Source organism: Monocercomonoides exilis, assembly GCF_001643675.1.
Source record: "Monocercomonoides exilis strain PA203 chromosome Unknown scaffold23-1346700, whole genome shotgun sequence".
Classification (NCBI taxonomy): domain Eukaryota; phylum Preaxostyla; order Oxymonadida; family Polymastigidae; genus Monocercomonoides; species Monocercomonoides exilis.
In genome coordinates this window covers 969,400-989,586 of record NW_027150568.1, presented here as the reverse complement: position 1 = coordinate 989,586, position 20,187 = coordinate 969,400, and the positions used below count along the sequence as shown (strand labels likewise).

At 39.4% G+C, this 20,187-nt stretch overlaps 1 protein-coding gene across 1 annotated transcript in view; it reads left to right on the top strand.

Moving 5' to 3' along the window:
- Positions 1-208: 208 nt before the first annotated feature.
- The window catches only part of MONOS_4687 (putative Ubiquitin carboxyl-terminal hydrolase), a gene marked incomplete at its 5' end in the record, with an annotated part of 32,823 nt that continues 12,844 nt past the window's right edge, over positions 209-20,187 (top strand). The window contains 6 exons of the mRNA XM_067874780.1: positions 209-245; positions 294-374; positions 474-627; positions 677-1,353; positions 1,555-9,139; positions 9,356-20,184. Coding sequence (XP_067727264.1) covers positions 209-245; positions 294-374; positions 474-627; positions 677-1,353; positions 1,555-9,139; positions 9,356-20,184 — 19,363 coding nt within the window. The remainder of the gene's footprint in view (positions 246-293; positions 375-473; positions 628-676; positions 1,354-1,554; positions 9,140-9,355; positions 20,185-20,187) is intronic.

Sequence of the window (20,187 nt, the reverse complement as noted above, 5' to 3'; positions counted from 1 at the left end):
TTTTACGAAAAAAATAATGTACGATTTTTTCATTTTTTTAAAAAAATCAAAAAATGAAAGTTGAATATTGCCTCTCACTTTGTATATATTCAAAAAAAGAATATATTGTTTACATTATGCTCTTCAGAATACTTGTATTTTTTAATCTTTTCTCAAAAAGAAAAAATATTCATTTATAGGATTGGATCACTTATTTTTTTTTGAGTGAATGGCCACACAATCCATTTTCGATTTTCACGTTGAGAGTTTGAATTAGATTTATTTTATATTATTTTTATTATCGAGAAAACTAGAGTATAAGCAGCTTCTTAATGATGAAAATGCATTTCTTGAATCAATTCGAGAAATTACTCCTCATCGCTCGGTACAAAATGGTACATATTATTATAGAACACTATCACATGTTTTATTATTTTTCGTTTTAATATTATTTATTTGTTTTTTCTGGAATTATTTTCGATAAATATAAAAAGAATCCGAGATAATAACAAGCTCAGTGGCCTTATCAGCTTTTTGTTCAATAATGAAAAGCGAAAAACACGATAAATTGTCATTTTTAACAAATAAACAATTATTTCAGTCGGTTACAAAGCTTTTCAGCATTATTCAAAATAGATCATTTGCAAAGTCTGCTGACAATTTTTTAATCACGTGTTTAATTTATAACCAAATTTAGAACAATTTCAGAGTTTACGTGGAAATCAATATGCGAAAGCCTTCATCCAATTATTATTTTTTTGCTTGATTACATCAATTCTTATGGAAATAATGATGATGCATGCATTGCTATCGGAACAATTTTTGATCCAAGAGTTACTTTTGGAACTCAAACTTTTGGAAAGACGGATGGCAACGCTCGCGGAAATCAAGAAAATCCGAATGAAATGGCCTTTGGTAACGCATTTGGAGAGTTATCATCATTCAAAGAAGCTGCATTAAGAAGCCTGTTTTTATTGAATGGATATGACGTTCTATGGGCTGCTATTCAGAAAGAAATGGGGACATTTCGCCAAACTTCGAATGACCTTCCACCATCGACCGATGCGTCCATTCGACACGATTCCCTCACATTGCCATTGACACCACAAATGCCCCACTGTGTATCTGTCACTCGTCTGGAGGCCCTGCTTGCCCCCTTCGAACTCGCCGTGCGCTTCTACGGGCCTGTTCCGTCTGTTCCCCTTGCGCCGCTCCAGTTCAGCCTCGTCCGCTTCCTCAACAGCGCCACAGCCACAACAACTGCAACAGCAACAGCAAAAGCTGAGATGAAGAACAAACATCGCATAAACACAAAGTTGCCTTTTCGCAACTCTGCTGGAAGACCAATGTCTCTTCATCTGTCGTCCTCTTCTGGTCTCTTTTCTTCTTCTTCTTCTTCTTCCTCTTCCTCTTCTTCTTCTTCTTCTTCTTCTTCTTCTTCTTCTTCTTCTTCTTCTTCTTCTTCTTCTTCTTCTTCTTCTTCTTCTTCTTCCTCTGCCTCTGTTCCTCTCCCTCTCAATTTGAACGACGTGTTCTCCAGCGAAATACCAAACCTCTTCCATCTCTTCCAGACAGCCGAGTATCTTTCCCTTGCCTTGTCTCCACCAGACCAGCTTCAAGTGCTTCGTGAATCGCTCGAGTCGACTCTGTTTATTCTCTGCTCTTCTCTCTTAACAGCAGCCTCCAAACAGAAGAAGGCTGCTGGTGCAGAGCAGCTGGCACGCACATTCTGCGGGAGGGACGTGAGGATGTGGGTGGACGCGAAGATGGAAGAGGAGAACGACCTTGAACTAGAAGCACTGGCAGCAGCAGCAGCAGCTTCGGCAGCGGCTGCGATGGCTGGAGGAGGAGGTGGTGGAGGAGGAGGTGGAGGAAGTGGTGTAGGAGGAGGAATTGGAATAGGAGGGATTGGAGGAGGAATCGGAAGTGGAAGTGGAAGCGTATCATCGCCGTATGCGAGGGGCAGCGGATTTGGCGTTGGTGGAGGAGCTGTGGGCGGATCTGGCTTGTCTTCTCCAAACATTTCAGGTGGAAGGCCATTTTCCCCTGTTCCGGTTCATTCTGCCTCGCCCTCGATGCTGCTCCACCCTTCTGAATCAACTTCTTCTCTTCCTCCTTTTATGCCACATGCATTTCCTTCTTTAAATTCTTCTTCCTCCTCCTCCTCTTCTTCTTCTCCTCTTCGCTCAATGACACCCCTCCCTTCCTCCACCCGCACTTCCTCTCCTTATCTCGAGCCCCAGCGCTCCTCCACACCTGACAGCCAGCTGTACGAAAAACACAAATTGACTCGTTCTTATTCCTCTTCTTCGTTCTCTCCACAAAACACTCCAAAATCAAGATTCTCGTTTCCTTCGCTCCGGTTTCACCAGAAGTCTTCTTCTTCTTCTTCTTCTTCTGCTAGTAATGTGGATGATAGTTTTCATTCACCTTCTTCTCCATCTTCTTCCTCCTCTTCTTCTTCAATAGGTTTATCTTCTGTTTCAACTCCACCCGATTCCCATCAGCTGACTAAGCCATCTTCAGAAAGCAGCAAAACTTCCTCTTCTTCAATTCTGAAGCCTTCTGCAGTCCACTCATCCATCTCCTCAAAGGATAACGTGTATTCATTTAATTCTTCTTCTTCTTCTTCTTCTTCTTCCTTTTCCTCCTCTTATTCCTCTGAGTCAGTCAGTGCATTAGACAAGTCTATTGCCACTACACAAAAGGCGTTTCTTCAGCTTTTGTCTCGCCATTCTGTTATGAAGAACACGTTTGGTGAGAACAAATGGACGAAAGAAGTGGCGGAGAAGATGGCGCTGCTGGTGAAGAGGATGTGCTGGCTGGGGGAAAGAGAAGAATGGAGAGAGGAGGAAGAAGGAGAAGAGGAGGAGGAGGAAGAAGAAGAAGAAGAAGAAGGTGATTTTAATAAAGAAGATAAAAATGATGATAAAAAAGGAGAAAAAAAAGGAGAAGGAAAAGAAGAAAGCTATAGGGAATATCAACGAAGAAACAGGCAGAAGATGATGAAGATTCTGAAAAGAGGAAGCGTGGGGAAGTTTATGAAAGGAGTGAGAGGAAATTTCTGGACAAATTCTGTTAATGAAAGCACAGAAGAAACAAGCGAAAGAGAAAAGAAAGATAAATTGAATGATATTCCTTCTTCTTCTTCTTCTTCTTCTTCTTCCTCCTCCTCCTCCTCCTTATTTTCTTCTCCCAAAGAAAGCAATGGAAGTGGAGGAGAAGAACAATTAGCACCAACAATAGCATCGAGAATGAGGAATTATCGATTGCCATACAAATTGCCTGTGAACAAGATGCAGACGATGCAACTGGAGGAGAAGAAAATGAGTGAGAAAAGAAGAGAAAACGAGAAAATGGCAGAAGAGAAAGACAAAACGAATAATCAATTTCAATCTCAATCAAAAGTTCAGTTAAATTCTGAGTCTAAATCAAAAGTGAAGGAGAAGGAGAAGGAGAAGGAGAAGAAAAAGGTGAAGGTGAAGGTGAAAGTGAAAGGAATTGGCAGTCAATACTTGAAACTTCTGTGGGACGCGACGAAAGGGCGAAGAGGAGCGCCTGAAGAGAAGAAGAAGGCAAAGTTTGTGGAAGTTGATAGTATTTTGGTGGATGAGAATATTAATGATGAGAAAGAAGGAGAGAGAGAAGGAGAAGGAAGAGAAAGAGAAGGGAGTGAAAATGGAAATATTGATTCAATCAGACGTATTAGTGAAGGAAGTTTCAAAGAAGAAGCATGGAATGATGAAGAAAACGAAGAAAACGAAGGAGAAGCAAAAGAAGAAGCAGAAGAAGAACTAAAACAACTTTCATCCAAACGAAAAGTCAGAGCCAAGAATTCACAAACAGAAGAGCAAGGGAAAGTGATGATGAAGCTGTTTTTTGAGCTTTTGCCCATCTGCAGTGCGGATGATTTGAGAATTATATTCGATTTCTGTCTCGAATGGCTCTTTGATTCTTCTCTTGTTTTGCTTCCAGAAGGAGAAGGAGAGAGAGAAAGAGAGAAAGAAAGAGAAAGAGAAAGAGAAGGGAAAGGGAAATGGATGAATCAGAGGAGGAGAAGAGGAGGAAGAGAAGGAGGAAGAGAAGAAAGAGGTGGAAGCGAGAGAAGTGTTGGAAAAGGAAGAAGAATGCAGATGCAGATGCAACTTTCGTCACAACAAGACAGAAGTATCAAAAACAACAGAGCAATAGACTCTAAACAAAGATATTCTCTTTCATTAACCTCTTCTTCTTCTTCTTCTTCCTCTTCCTCTTCATCATCACCTTCCTCTTCACCACTTCGTACGTCTCCATTGGTCAAACGCTCTTTCTCTCTTTCTTCGCCCACTCGCCCTCCTCAAATTATAGATTTACCTCCATCTCCCTCTTCATCATCATCATCTTCCTCTTCCTCCTCCTCTTCCTCTTCCTCTTCCTTTTCTTCTTCTCTTTCTCCATCTCATTCACCCAACCGTTCATTCACCCAACCACACACACCATCACCACACCCACCAGCACTTGCTCCTCCTCCTCCGCCTCCGCCTCCTTCTCTTTCACTCCAATCATCATCATATTCTTCTTCCTCTCCTTCATCTGTCACTTCATCATTATCAACCACGCAATCACAATCACAATCACAATCACCTCTTCCTCGTTCTCCATTCACATCTTTGTCTTCCTCTCCTCTTCGCTCTTTCTCTTCTTCTTCTTCTTCTTCTTCTCCCTCAAAAAAGATGAGAGTTCGACGCTTTCGTCTTTCTGGTTCCACACAACTTGCAATTCAACTGCAGGATTTCCTGAAAATTGCTGAAATTTCAGAAAAATCAACAAAAAATGCTTCAAATCTCTCGTTTCCATTGAATTTCCCTTCTTCTTCCTCTTCTTCTTCTTCTCCATTCCCCTTTCCCTTTCGTCTCATTCACAAATACGATGAAATTTCTGATCATCATTCAACTTCTGTTTCTTCCTCTCCTTCTTCTTCTCCTTATATTTCTTCTTCTTCTTCTTCTCTTTCTCTTTCACAGCCATTTCATCAGTTTTCTTCCTCATTCACTCCACTCCTTTCAGATCTTTCCTGCTTTTCATTGCTCTGCGCCATCATTCGCGAAGCAATGAAAAGAATGTATTATCCAGACATCACACAAACACAAACACAAACACCTTCTTCTTCCTCTTCCTCTTCTTCCTCTTTCTCTTCTTCTTTCTCTTCCCCCATCTTTTCTGCCCAGACAACTGCCAACTCTTCCTCTGCCCATTCACGAATGCAACCCGAACTCGGCAGCCTTTCTGAAGCACTCACAAACCCCTTGGCGATGGCTGCGATTGCTTCGGACGCTCATTCAAAGATAAAATCAATCATCGAAGACGGAATTAAATTCGTCTTGTCGCTTGTGGTGGACCCTCCGTTTGAGAAAGTGGAAGAGGAAGAAGAGGAAGAAGAAGAAAAAGGAAAAGAGAAAGAAAGGAAAACAAAATCTTCTTCTTCTTCTTCTTCTTCTTCTTCTTCTCAATCAAATCGCCAGTTACTTCAGCAGTGGCGCAAGCAAAACTGCTTTTCGTTCCTTTCCTCACACAATTTAGCCCCTGGCCTGTTGGATCAACTTGTACACCATTTGATCTGCTTCATATTAATTTTCCCATCTGCTGCAGAGAGAGAGAAATATATTCCTCTTCCTTTGCTTTTGTCGTTTATTTCTAATTTTTCTTCTTTTCCACAGGTTCTTTTGATGCTGAGAAGAGGGTTTGTGAATGAAGAGAAGGAGAAGCTGCTGACGATGCTTGATCTCAGACCTTATTCTTCCTTCTCTTTTTCAGGAAAAGCGCTATTTTATATTCTGAATGAAGAGAAGAAAGAAAAGATGAAAGGGAAGAAAGGGAAAGGAAAAGGGAAGGGAAAAGACAAAGACAAAGAGAAGGAAAAGGAGAAAGGAAAAGCGGATGAAGCAAAAGACAAGAAAGAAGAAGCAAAATGTGAATATGATTTCAATACGATTGATGAGATGATGTGCTGTTTGGAGAAGAAATATGGAATTGGAGATTTGTTATTGAAGGAGATGGAGTTGTATCACAAAAAAGCAGCAAAGAAACTGACAATGCAAAGTGAGAGAGAAAAAGAAAAAGAAAAAGAAAGAGGGAAAGAAAGAGAAAGAAGAAGCAGAAGAACAAATATTGCAATTGAGTCTGAAAAGCAATCATTGCCTTATCCTCTCTCAGCTAATGATTCTCCCTCAAATTCTGCAATGCCATCTTCCCGCTCCTCTCCCCTGAGACAAGCATCCCCTCAAAACAAGCTTAAGCCAATTTCCTCTCCAATCACAGTGACAGCTAACAGATTGTCCTTTTCTGTCTTTTCGCATTCCAGACACATTGCAATAAGACTCTCATTTTTGTCTCATCTTATCCGAAGCTCATGCTTTTCTTTGACACTTTCTCGTTTGCTTTCTTTCTTTCGCACAACTGTTGACAATGCAATCACATCGAATGAGCGACAGATTTCTTTGCTATTCCTAATCAACCTGCTTTTCTTTCCTTCTCTTTCTCCTTCTTCTTTTTTGGACACAGCAAACGAGGAAACTCTGCAAAATGCAATTTCTTCAATTTCGTCCTCTTCATCGACTTCATCATTGACTTCTTCTTCTTCTCAGTTTTCTTCTTTGATCCAGAAATTGTCTGGTTTATCTCTTTCTTCAACAACTTCTGAGCTTCTATCAAACTCCAGTTCCCCTCTTCTGTCACATTTAAGCTCTTTCTTTTGGAACTCTTCAAAAACATACAACATTTCAACATTATCATCACCTTCTTCCTCTTCCTCTTCCTCTTCTTCCTTTTTCTCTCCCAATGCTCCTTTTGTTCTTTCTCAGTTTTATGCCTTTCTTGTTTCTCGAATCGACACTTCTGCTGTGAAAAGATTGAAAGCAGATGAATTAGTGATGAAAATGCTGGGCGAAAATGATGAGGAAAGTGAAGAAAGTGAAGAAAGAGAAGAAAGAGAAGAAAGAGAAGAAAGCAAAGGAAACAAGCAAAATGAACAAAAATCCAAACGAAAGGAAGAATCATTGTTTTCAGATGATGCCGAAATTGAATCTAATAGCACAAGTATCTTTGCTTCTTCTTCTTTTTCTTCTTTTTCATCTTTATCTTCATCTTCAAAACAATTGTCTATTCCAACTTTTTCACCAAAAGATCTTTCTCTTTCATCGTCATCGTCATCCTCATCCTCATCGTCATCCTCATCGTCATCCTCATCGTCATCCTCATCGTCATCCTCATCGTCATCCTCATCGTCATCCTCATCCTCATCATCATCTTCTTCTTCCTCTTCATCTCCTTCCTCTTCATTATCAACTCAACAAACAACAACAACAACAACAACATTGTCAATTGCTCATCAGTCAACTTTGCCAGCTTTGTCTCTTTCGCTTCCTCTTTATCTTTTGTTCCAGACACTTTGGTACAAAGTCAGAATAATGAAATATGAGAAGCTTAAATTGAGAAGGAAAATTTTGGAAATGTTTGCAGAAAAGAGATATAAGAAGGAAGAAGCAAGAAAAGCAGAAGAAAAAGTGATTGAAAAGGAAAAGAAGGAAAAAGACGAAAGAACGAAAGAAATCAAAACGAGAATAAGTTCAATGGAAAAGAAAGAGAACAAATTGAAAGTGAAAGTGGAGAAAAAGGAAATGAAGCTGAAGAAGATGATGGATGAAGTTAAAGAAGCAGAAAAGGAAAAGGAAAAAGGTAAAGAGAAGGAGAAGGAGAAGGAGAAGGAGAAAGATGAAGATGGAGAAGATGAAGATGATGAAAGTGAAGAAGAAGAAGAGGAAGAGCAGAGCAACACAGAAAGTGGCGATGAAAAGGAAGAGATGGAAGAGAAAATGAAGAAAGCGAAAAAGAAGAAGGAACAGTTGGCTCATATACACAACATGATTGTGATTATGAGAGAGAAACTTGAGAAAGACGAAGAGAAGAGAAGAGAAGAGAAGAAGAAAGAAGAAGAAAGAAAGAAGAAGCAGCAGGAAGAAGATGAAGTTGATGAACTGGAAAAGAAGAAAATGTTGGAAAAAATAGATTCTGAAATATTTGCGCTGGAACGACTTGAACACGAAGGAAAAAGAATTATGTGGGAGATAACAATGCAAACTCCATCAACATCATCTTTTTCATTTTCCTCTTCTTCCTCTTCTTCCTCTTCTTCTTCCCGTGTTACCACCATCTTCCCTTCTATTTCTCTTCTTCCTCCGACTTTTCCAACCACAAAAGACGAATTAAAATGCATTTCTTCTCTTTCTCGCGAAACAATACTGTCTTTTCTTGTTCCAAATGCATTTGACAATCTTCATCTGATCAATCAGCTCATCACACACCTTGGAGAAAGGAGAATTGGCAGCCAAATGAGAAAATTGCAGCTTGAATCGAATAGTTCTTCTGAAAAAGAAGAGAAAATCTCTTCATTTTCGAATTCAACTTCTGCTTCTGCTTCATCATCATCATCTTCTTCTTCATTGTCAACTTCACATCTTTCTCCTTCAGCTCAATTCGGAAGCGAAACAAATACAAGCATAGTTCTTCCATTCTTTTCTTTTCCTTCTTATTTGTCTCTTCCAATCGTTCCATCACAAGCTCTGGATTCAAACAAGACACCAACAATTTCAATGATATGGAATTACTCACTGAATGCAATAGAGAAGATAAAGAAGGAGAAGGAGAAAGAGAAAGAAAAGGAGAACAGTGAAGGGAAAGAAACAGAAGGAAGCGAGAAAAGAAGAAGAAAGAAGAGAGAGAAGATAAAAGAAGTTTCTAAACGTGAAATACAGGAGAACAACAATCCAAAGGAAAAAGAAGACCCACAGAAATCTTCTTCTTTTCAGTCAATTTCAAACAACCGAACACAAACTTTGAATATTCCAAGCAGCATTTCTGTTCCAGTTGAAGTTTTGTCTGTTCTTTTCAACCAGTTTTGCATTCAGTTCAATGAATCTGCCTCAAAATTGTGCAAGTTTGTGGGGAAGGAAATATCAGCATTACTGAAGGAAGTGAAAATGAGAGAGAGAACGAATAAAAATGGAAATTCAACAAAAATTGATGAAAGTTCATTTAAGACCGATTCAGTTGAAAATCCTGTTTTTGCTTCTTCTTCTTCTTCTTCTCCATCTTCTCAATATTTGCCTAAAATCCCTCCTCTTTTGTATGTTCGAGCGGAGAATGCACTGAAAATGCTGCTCGATTTCATCATCATCTTCAACAGCTTCATCCATCCTTCATTGAGACATCCACATCCTCTTAATAACTTCCAAAATAACAATGCAAATTCCGATCTATTCAACAAATCTTCAAACATCCAACAACAAAACACACTTTTCTCTGCCAATTGTATTCATCAGAATCAACTTTCATTGTTCAGAAGGAAAGATTCTAGTTCTTCTCTTCATGGGCCTTTCAAAACGATTGTGGTGGTTGTGCATATAAATGTACATAGCAAAGAAGAAGCTGAAATGCTAAAGAGAATGAATTCATCATCATCATCATCAAATTACTCTCAAAACTTACTGTCAGCTCCTTCTTCCACATTAAATTCTTCTTCCTCTTCTTCTTTATCTCATTCCCAATCTAATTATCCATCCACTTTAATTTTCCTGTGTGATGAAAATGACTGCATTCAGAGCATTCGATACAGCATTGCTAAAAGGCTTTCTTTATGTCCTAATTATGAAATTGAACTGAAAGAATTTAAAATGAAAGATTCAATTTGTGAAAGTGAAGTTAACAATAAAATTTCAGAAAGTCTTATTAATAACAAAGCAAGCAAAGTCGAAAAAGAAATCAAAGAAATCAATAAGAATTTAAATGAGGGTGAAAATAACAGAGTTGGTTTCTCGCAAATATCGCTTCCACCTTCCATTCCATTTGAAGCAGATGTCGATGACTTTATTTTAAATACACCTCTTCTCAAATCAATGAATGATGCAATTGAACCAATTATATCATATTCATCATCATCATCATCCTCACTTTCCTCTTTCTCTTCTTCCGTCTCTTCTTCCTCTTCCTCCTCTTCTTCTCTTTTCTCCTTCACTCTTCCTCTTATTCCCTTCTCCCTCCTTCGCTTGTCTCTGAATGGCAAAGATGTCACCCGATGGACGGAATCTTTGGCAGATGTTGCTTTTCCTATTGAAAATGCTGAGCTTATCAGAATTCGAAGGAACAGAAGCAACTCTTTGTTTAATGTGGTTGGAGTGGAAACAAAGAAAGAGAGGAAGAGGAAGAAGAAGAAAGAGAAGAAGAAAGAGAAGATGGAGAAGGAGATTGAGAATGGGAAGGAATTTGGAGAAGAAATGGAGGAAACAGATGAAAATGAAGGGAATCATCAAAGTGAAGGAGAGGAAGACGATGATGAAAATGGAGAAGATGATGGAGAAGAAGAAGACGATGAAGGAGAAGGAGAAGAAGGAGAAGGTGCCTACAAAGATGAGGGTAATTATCGAAATGGAAAAGAAGAAGGCGAAGAAGGCGAAGAAGACAATGAAGAAATTGAGACAACAAAAGCAGGAAACTTTGGATTGAAAAGAGGATTTATCTTTTCTTCATCCAAATTGAATGACAAGAAGAGAAAATTAAACTCTTCTTCGTCTTCTTCCTCTCTTTCAACTATTTTTTCATCATCAAAAGACAAACATTCTTCTTCTGTTGTTTCTCCAACTCTTTCGCATTCTTCTCTTTCAAAGCCAATCATCATCCATTTTGATTGCGACGTGTTTATACCTTCCACTTCTTCTTCTTCTTCCTCCTCTTCTTCTTCAATTAATCAATCCAATTATTCACCTTTTTCTGACAAAAACCCTTCTTCTTCGCATATTTCTGCTATTTATCCCTTTTCTGCCGTGCCAAAGATGCTCCAGCCATCTTCTCTTGTCTCTTCTGTTGAAGTTGAAGTTGATAGCTTTTCAAATGGATTTAAAGGAAAATATGAAGAGAAGAAGGAGAATGTGAAGATTGAAATGAGAAGAGAAGGAGAAGAAACAGAGAAAATTGAAGATTCTTCTGCTTCTGTATTGTTTCCGCCTCCATCACAAATAACTGCAGATAAAGAATTAGCTGACTTATCAACAAATATCCCTTCATCATCATCTTCTTCCTCTTCCTCTTCTTCCTCTTCTTCCTCTTCTTCCTCTTCTTCCTCTTCTTCTTCTCTTTCCTTAGAAACCCTTCTCTTTGGGTCACTTGATTTGTCCCCTGCAATTTCTGCTGTTTCTTGGCGCATTCTTTCTTTCCTTCCGACTCTCTCTTTTGTTCAGTCGATGCTTCGTTTTGACCAAAATTCAGATGAAAAAGAAGGAAAAGAAGGAAAAGAAGAAATTAAAGAAAAAGAAAAAGAAAAAGAAAAAGAAGAAAAAGAAGAAAATAATGAAAAAGAAGGGAAAATTGAAGAGATATCCGATGAAGAAGAGCAGAAGAATGTTATTCAGAAAGCCAAAATCCAACCTTCCATTTATTTCGATCAAACTTTCAATTCTTTGTTTGATATTCATCATCCACACCAAATGCTCTATGCTTTAAGAGCAATAGAGAACAGATTGAATTTGTTTCCTGACTCAGAAAGAAATGCTTCAGTTTCTTGTTATTTGTATTCATCATCATCATCTTCTTCTTCTTCTTCTTCAGCTTCTGCTTCTTCATCAAATTGCATTATTTCTTCTTCTTCTTCCTCTTCTCCCTCTTCTCCTTCTCCTTCTCCTCTTCCATTCCGCTCTCAAAGTGAATGGGCAAAATGGTTTGTGGAAAATGGAGGGCTTCTTTCTCTGGTGAAAGTGCTGTGTCTTTTCGACTTTTCTGGAAGCGCTGCCTCTCTTCTTTCTCGCACCTCTTCTGCTTCTTCTGTGTCTTCTAATTCAAATGTACCTTCTTCATTTTCTTCTTCTTCTTCCTCCTCCTCCTCTTCTTCTTCTTTAACCTCCTCTTTCTCTTCTCAATTATATGAGTCTTCCATATTTGCTCCTCCGTTTATTCCTCTTTCGCCAACTCTTCGTTCCTCTCTCTTTCTTTCATTGATTCGTGCCATTTCTTCAATTCTTATCGTTCCTCATTCATTTTCTTCTCAGAAAAGAGCATCAATAATGAATGGGTTTGACTGTATGAACTACAATAATACCACAATTCACTCAAAAAATGCAGAAAAAGAAGGATTTTTAGGAAATGAAAGAGAGAAGAAGACATCAATCAGAATGGACTTATTGAATATTCTTCTCAAACAGCTTCATTCTTCTTATGGATCTTCTTCTTCTTCTTCCTTCTCCTCCTCCTCAACATCATCAACATCATCATCTTTCAATTCATCTTTTCTTGTCTCCTTCATCTTCCGTCTTTTGTCTCTTTGTGTTCTCTTTTCTGTTTCTCAGACAATCCAAGCAGCGATCGAGCTGGGTGTGCTATTCAAAGGCAACACTTCCATTTCCCTTTGCTTGAAGATGATGAATGATTGGCAGAAGAAGATATTGAATGAAAGAAAAAATGACAATAGCAAACCAGTTTTGACTGATTCGAAGGTTGTTTTTGATCCAATTGACATTTTGCATTCACAGCCACCTCGAAGCGAAGGAGAAATAACAAGAATGATCAACCAGATGACTTCTATGCATTCTGATTCGTATCAAACTTATTTGTCTTCAACACAGGCATCTTCAGCTTCTGCTGTAACTGCAGAAGATATTTTGACTCCAAGGAATACTTTTGAAGAAGAAGGAGAAGAAAGAGAAGGAGAAAGAGAAGGAGAAAGAGAAATGGAAGGAGAAAAAGACAGGAGCGAATTCGAAGGAACACAAATCATAACACAGAGAGAAGTCGAAGAAGAGACTCAACGTGTTGTTCCAATGAACAACGGGCTTTTGATTTCCTCTGCGTTTTTTATGGATGCTTCACCCTCATTTTCCATTGCTTCTCAAACAAACAAAGAAGAAAGAAGAAGAAATAAACCAATACAACAACAACTGCCACAACAGACATATAAGCAGCAGCAGATGTGTGAGTCTATTGATGTGCAAACACCAGAAGCAGAAGAGGCAGTGCTAATTTGCATGTCACTTGTGCATTCCTTGTCATTCTGCTTGAATTCAATTGAAGATCATGAAGAGGAAACAAATGCAATTGAAAAAGAGAATGAAATGGACAATTCAACAGAAAATGGAACAAAAATAGAATTGGCTGATACATCTTCATTGAATCAGCATCCATCTGAAAATCTCTTTGCTGCTTTGTTTGGATCAACTTTTATTGATCCTTTCATTCTGACACTCATATTTTTGCCTGTTTCAAGCAGAATTCGAGCTGAATGGGGTGCTGTTATCTGTGAATTCGCAACTCGAATGGAAGAAAAAGAAAAAATGAATGGAAAAATGAATGAAGAAATTCATCTTCATTCTGATTTAACAGATGAACAACAAATAAACAGAAAATCACAAATATCTTCTTCAATAGCTGAAATTTCTTCATCACTTCCTCCTCTTTTGTATCCTCTTACCCAAATCTTCCTATTTGGCTTGGAGAACCTTGATATGATTAAGCCCTCAACTCAAACAGATGCTTTCTTCCTTGTCTTTCGTAATATTCTGAGTCTTTCATCTCAAAAATGGGAAGTTAAAAGAAGAGACTTAACGATTTCTTGTGAGAAACACAATGCTATCACAAAGGAAGAAGGAAAAACTGATGATGAAAAACAGAACATTCAAAAAGAACAGATGGAAGAAAAGATAACTCTTCTTCATTTGGAGGATGTTATTGACATTCTCATCTGCATTATTAAGCAGCGCCCAACAATCGAGTCATTCCAAAGACACACAATACGAAACAGAAAAGAAGGAAAAGATGTCATCCTCATTCGTCTTGTTCATCTTATTGTGTATTTAATTGGATTGCACTCAAAACGATTGGATAGCAAAACAGAGAATGAAGACAAAAGCAATATTACAATGAATTCTTTGTTGAATCAACAAGACAATTCAAATCTTCCACAGAAAGCAAATAAAACAACCGCTTCTTCTTCCAAATCGCATTCACCTTTTGCTCAGCTTTCGTCAAAGTTCAAAACAGAACTTGGCGTTTCATCTCCTCATTTTCTGATCTCCCATGTCTTCTTCCACATGCTGATGAGTGTGTCTCCACCAGAAGAAGAGGTGTGCACCAGAGAATGGATGAGTGAAGAGGAGAACGAAGGGAATGAAGGGAACGAAGGGAATGATGGGATTGATGGAAGAGACGAGATGGAAAGTGGAAGAGGAACGACTGATGAAGGAGAAGGCACAGAAATTGATTCAGAGATTGATGCTGATGAAGACAGCACTTCAATTCATACTGAAAATAAAAGAAGAACAAAAAGAAAGGAGGTATTTGGAGAAGGCAATCAAAAGGATAAAGGAACAGAAGAAGAAGAAGAAGCGCAAGATAAATCCACTGACGAGAACTGCTGGAATGCTGAAGAAAACGCAGATGAAAAAGAGAGAAAGAGATTTTCATCGATTTCATCCTCTTCTTCATCGTCATCCGCTTTGTCTGATGAAGTTGATAGTGCTCACAGCACTCCACGAAAGGAAGGTTCTCCTTTGTTTGGATCGTCCATTGGACTTCCTCCGCATTCATCTTCTAATTTTGATCTGCCAAACTCTTTCTCCTCTGCCCCGTCTTCATTCCAAGTTCGCTATCTCTCAAATGCTCCTTCAACATCCTTTTCGTCATCAACAGCAACTTCTTCTTTTTCATTGCGTTCTCTATTTCAAACCTCTCCTCTTTCAGAGCCAGCACCCCTCGATTCATCTCTACGCTCTTTCTCTTCTCCTCAATGTCGAATGGAATCTTCGCGAAATGCTGCGTTTATTCTGCTTCTTTGTCTGTGCCGCGGAAGCTCGCAGAATCTGTCGCTGTTTATTTCTCTGTGTGCTGATTTGCAGATGAAGAAGAGGAGAGAGGCGACAGTTTGCATCACTCTGCCTTCTTCAGCGTTGAAGTGGATGCGCAAAGTGCAGGAAGATGTTGTGGCGAGGAAGAAAAGGGAAGAGCAGAGAAGCAGAAAAGACAGATACAACAAGAATTATTCCTTCACTTATCCTTCTCTTTCTCGCTCTGCTTCCACATCGCTGCCTTTTGCTCCTTCCACCCCGACCTCTTCGCTTTCAAGAAGTCATTCGTTTTCTTCTCTTTTGAGCGAAAACTATTCTGTTTGGAGTGAAAAAGAAGCGCAAGTTAGGAAAAAGGAGAACACACAAAGATACACATCGGTGGAGTCGTTTGGGAGAATTCTAGAATTCAGAAGGAAGAGTCAGAATGAATACAATATATCTTCTTGCTATTCATCTTCTTCCTCTTCCTCTGATTCTTTATCGGATTCTCAACGTGCTTTCATTGCAAAAGAGAAAATCAACAAGATGTTTGAGCAAGTGTTTCATTGTGGAATTGAAGATTGCTATGATAATAACAACATCAACAAAGAAGAAGATGATGCAGATGAAATTGGCTCATATTCAGACCCAGGAAATAATTTCTTCTCTTTCAAAAGAGCACAAAAAGAACTTCAAAAGATGATAAAATCCACTTTCACACAAGAAAATAACAGCACAAATTCGATTTTTGCAACCTCAACTCAATCGGCCATTGATTTCAGTGCTACTTCTCTTCTTGCTGTCATCACTGGAATCCCTCCTTCAGATCCATTTGGTAATGAAATTAACTCCAATAATCAGCAACAAACGGAAAATAACATATCTTCTTCATCTTCATCGTATTCTTCTTCAAATTCTTCTTTGCTTTCACCTTCTTCTTTACGCTCTCCTTCTTTGCCAATGTGCAACAATCGATGGGCCATTGGCTACGCTGGCCTTGTCAACTTGGGAGCAACATGCTATTTCAATGCAGTTATTCAGCAGCTGTTTATGCATCTTCCATTCAGATTCTCACTTTTCGCATTCACTCTCCAGGATGTGCAGAGAAGAGAAAGAGACAAACAAGACAGAGAAATGATTATATCAGCTACAACACCATTGGAGAAGCATCGAAGCCTCTTCACTCGCTCTTCTTCTCCTCTTCTAATATCGTCTTCGCCTTCTTCTTCTTCCTCCTCTGATATCTTTGCTTCAAGTCAGACTGAGAAACCTTCTCCTTTGTCTTCTTCTTCCACAACTGCTCTTTCTTTGCCTTCATCTTCATTATCATCATCATCATCATCTTCTTCTTCTTCTTCTTCTTTAACATCGGATAGCAACAAGAATATCTCAACCTCTCAAACATCTTCTGTGTTCCATTCTCTCCAAACTCTGTTTGCTCATCTTCAGGAGACTCATTTCCCGTTTTTAGATCCTTCCTTTTTGTTCACCATTCTCCATTCTTCTGATGGCAGCCTTCTTTCTCCTGCAAAACAGATAGATGCTGATGAATTTCTGAATGTTTTGTTTGATGATATTGAAGCATATTGCATTGCAAAGCAGGAAAAAGCAGTTGAGAAAGAGAAAGAGAAGCAGAAGTTGTATTTGGAGGCAGAAAAAGAAAGAGAAAGCGGGAAGAAGCTGTCATTAAAGTCGAAAAATTCGCGTTTTCATCTGAATTCGATGAATCGTTCTACTTCTTCATCGTCATTAGCCACTTCTTTCTTGTCTCCTCTTTCTCTTCCAGACAACCTTATCAAGCGTCTATTTGGCGGAGAAATGGTAACTTATTCCCATTGCCAGCAGAAGAGGCACGTAACCACACAAAGCAAGAGATTCACAATTCTTCCGATTGAAGTGAAATATCACACATCATTGGTTCAGTCGTTGAGAGCGATGAGCGCAGAAGAAGAGATGAAAGGTGAGAATGCTGTTGAATGCCAGCAATGTGGAAGAGAAAGAGAAGGAGAAAGTGGAAATGGAAATGGAAGTGGAAGAAGAGATAAAGCAGAAAACATAACAACTGCCTGTTCTTTGTTCAGAAAACTGCCCAACACACTTATATTCCACCTGAAGAGATTCCAGGAAGATCCGAAGAAGATGGCGAGGGACAAGCTGTTTGACACATTTGCGTTTCCTCTGGAGGATGAAGTGCTGGATATGTGGGATTATTCAGAAGAGAAGAAGATTGCTGAAACAAATGGAATGCTTTCAGAAGAAGATGAAGAAGAAAACAATGAATTTCTGAGTACAAAACGAAGAGGCGATTATCTTATGCAATGTGACTTGCCTTCTTCACCTTCGTTTCCGCCTTCTCCATCTCCTTCTCTTTCACCTTATCCTTCTTCTTCTTTCTCTCCCCTTCCATCTCCTTCCCCTTCCCCATCTCCTTCTCCCTCTCTTTCTATTTCTCCTTCATTCTCTCTCATTTCTTCTGCTTCCTCAACTCCACACAAGCTCTCCGCCACAGCTATTCCTGTCTCTTCTTCTTCTTCTTCTTCTTCTTCTTCTTCTTCTTCTTCTTCTGCCTCCCGAAAAAGCTTCCTCTTCCGTCTGAGTGGAATCATATGCCACGAAGGAGAAGCAGAAGGAGGGCGTTATTATTCTCTTGTGAAAGAAAAGCAAGCGCCGTTTCGTTGGATCCGGTTTGACGATGAGAAAGTGAGTGTTGTGGAGGATGTGAGTGTGTTGGAAGAGGAATGTTTTGGCTCTGTGAAAGTGAAAGGGAAGGAGAAGGAGAGGAATCGGAGAGAAGAAGAAAGAGAAAGAGAGAAGGAGAGAGAAAAGGAGAGAAAGGAAAGAAGAAGAGAGAAGAGAGAAAAGGAAAGGTTTAAAGTGGCAAAGACAACGTGTGCATATCTCTTGTTCTATGATCGTATTTATCCTGTTGATGACTCCAAAGAAAACGAAATGACTGAGAAAATGAACAATAACACAGAAAATTCAAATGTTCCAGTGATTTTTGCGACTTTGCAGCCAGAACAAGCGAGAAATGAAGAGAAAAGCAATCAGATGGAATACAATGAGATTGCATATGATAAGGCAGTGTCAGCTTCATCTTCAGAAGATGAAGGAGAAGGAGAAGGTGGAGAAAGAGAGAAAGAGAAGGAAAGAGAAAGAGAAGAATACGAAAGGGGTAACAATGAAGACAATTACACAGAAAGACGTCCTCCTCTCGTCCCTGTGCCTGCCCGAAAGCTTTCTTTGAATCTGTCTCCTTCCAATTCACCAAGCAAACTGGCACATCAGTTTCCTCGCACCTCTTCTTCTCTTTCTTCTTCTTCTTCTTCCTCTTCCTCTTCTTCCTCTTCTGCTCTTGCTTCTTCTAATGATCTTTCTGATCTTTCCTCTCCCGCTCTTTCACTCACTTCGAATAATTCCCCCAATCTTCGTTTTCAGTCAATGTTTCCTTCCTCTCTATCTTCTTCCTCATCTTCTTCAAATCCACTTTCGTCTTCTGCTTTGTCTTCGATGTCACTAACTACTTCTTCGTTGTCTTCTTCCTTTTCTTCTTCGACTCTTTCTCTTCCTCTTTCTCCTTCTTCTTCTCCTTCTCTTTCGCCTTCTCCTTCTTCTCACTCTTCTTCATCCTCTTTCTTCTCTCTCCTTCATCATCCTCTTTCTTCTTCTCAAAGAAGATCTCTTCTTCTTCCTTCGACTCTATCAAACATCCACAAAAGCAACGAAGCTTTTCTTCATTCTCTCTTTCTGAACAGCCAATCTTTCTTTGTCTCGTTCGGAATCGCAATGAAAATGGCGCTGATGTGCTGGAGAGAAGGAGGAAGCGAGGAAGAAGAAGAAGAAGAAGAAGAAGAAGAAGAAGAAGAAGAAGGAAAAGGAGAGGAGAAAGTAAAGGAAGGAAAGGGAGAAAGCAAAGATGTTACAAAGAAAGAGAATGAGAATGAGAGAAATTTGAATTCAGAAGTGAATACAGACAATCAAGCAAAGGAACAGTCATCAATTGGACATCAAGAAACAAAAGAGAATGAAACAAAAACAGAAAATACATCAAAAAAGAACAAAGAAACAGCAAAATCTTCTACTTTGTCTAACATTGCATCCAAAGAAGAAATACAAACTTCATCAACATCTGAAGCATCATCATCATTGATTTCTTCTTCTTCTTCCTCCTCCTCCTCTGTATCATCCATTTCTCTCAACCAAATGCCAATTCCTGTCTTTCCTTTAGCTTTCACCTCTTCTCCCCTCTCTTCCAACAAACACACTTTCTCCCTCTTCATCAACAGCCACACTAATATTGTTGTTCCTTCTTCTTCTTCTTCCTCTTCTTCTTCTTCCTCTTCCTCTTCTTCTTCTTCTGGTTATTCTTCTCCTCTTCTTCGTGCCTCCTCCCCACACATCGGCCCCATCCCTTCTTCTCCTTCCACCTCTTCCCTTTCTTCCTCCTCTTCTCCTGCTCCTATTTATTACTCTCCCAGCATCTCATCCTCTGCTTCTTTCTCTTCTTCTTCTTCTTCTTCCTTCTCTCGCAGCTTCGTTTCTGGCATCACCCTCACCCCAACTCTTTCAGCTATTCCTGCTTTGTCCTCTTTCTCTCCCCACACCATTCTCCTTCCTTCCTCCACCACTGTCAACGCTGGCTCCCTCCTCCGCCTCTGGATGCACTTTCTCTTCGACAGCTACATCCAGAATGGAAATGGCAGTAACATCAACAACAATGCCGTTAACAATAGCAATAGCAGCAATAGCAGCAATAGTATCAATAACAATATTAGCAGTAAGAACAATAATCATCCTCTGTTTGTTGTGTGGATGAGAGAATTAGAGTCATTTTTGACGTCTTCAGTCAATTCTGCCTCGCTCTTTTTGAATGAGTGTGTGTTCCAGTTGATTCAGCAGCATGTTTCGTTTGGGAAACATTATGGATCGACTTTTGGATTGAACAGTTTGAATTCTCCTGGTTTGTTTAACACATCTCCTTCTTCTCCTTCCACTTCCTCTTCCTCTTCCTCCTCCTCTTCTTCTTCTTCTTCTCTTTCCTTTTCTCACTCCAGCACCAAACTCCCACTCCCCTGGCTCACTTATTTCTATCTGGAATGTGACGATAAAATGGCTGTGTTGTATTTCAATCGCGTTTTGCTGTCTGCAATGAAAACTCTTCTTGTTGTTGGTGTGTCTGAAGAGCTTGACTTGCGATGGAAGCTGAGGAAAGAGAGAAACAGAAGAAGAAACGAAGCAAAAGGAGGAGCAAGAGGGTTCAGCAGGAAGATGAATGCAATAAGCTCTTTGCTTCAGGAGAACGACGAGTTTGAAGGGCTGAACTCAGAGATAGAGAGAAGAAAAGCGAAAAGAAGATACGACGATATTGGTT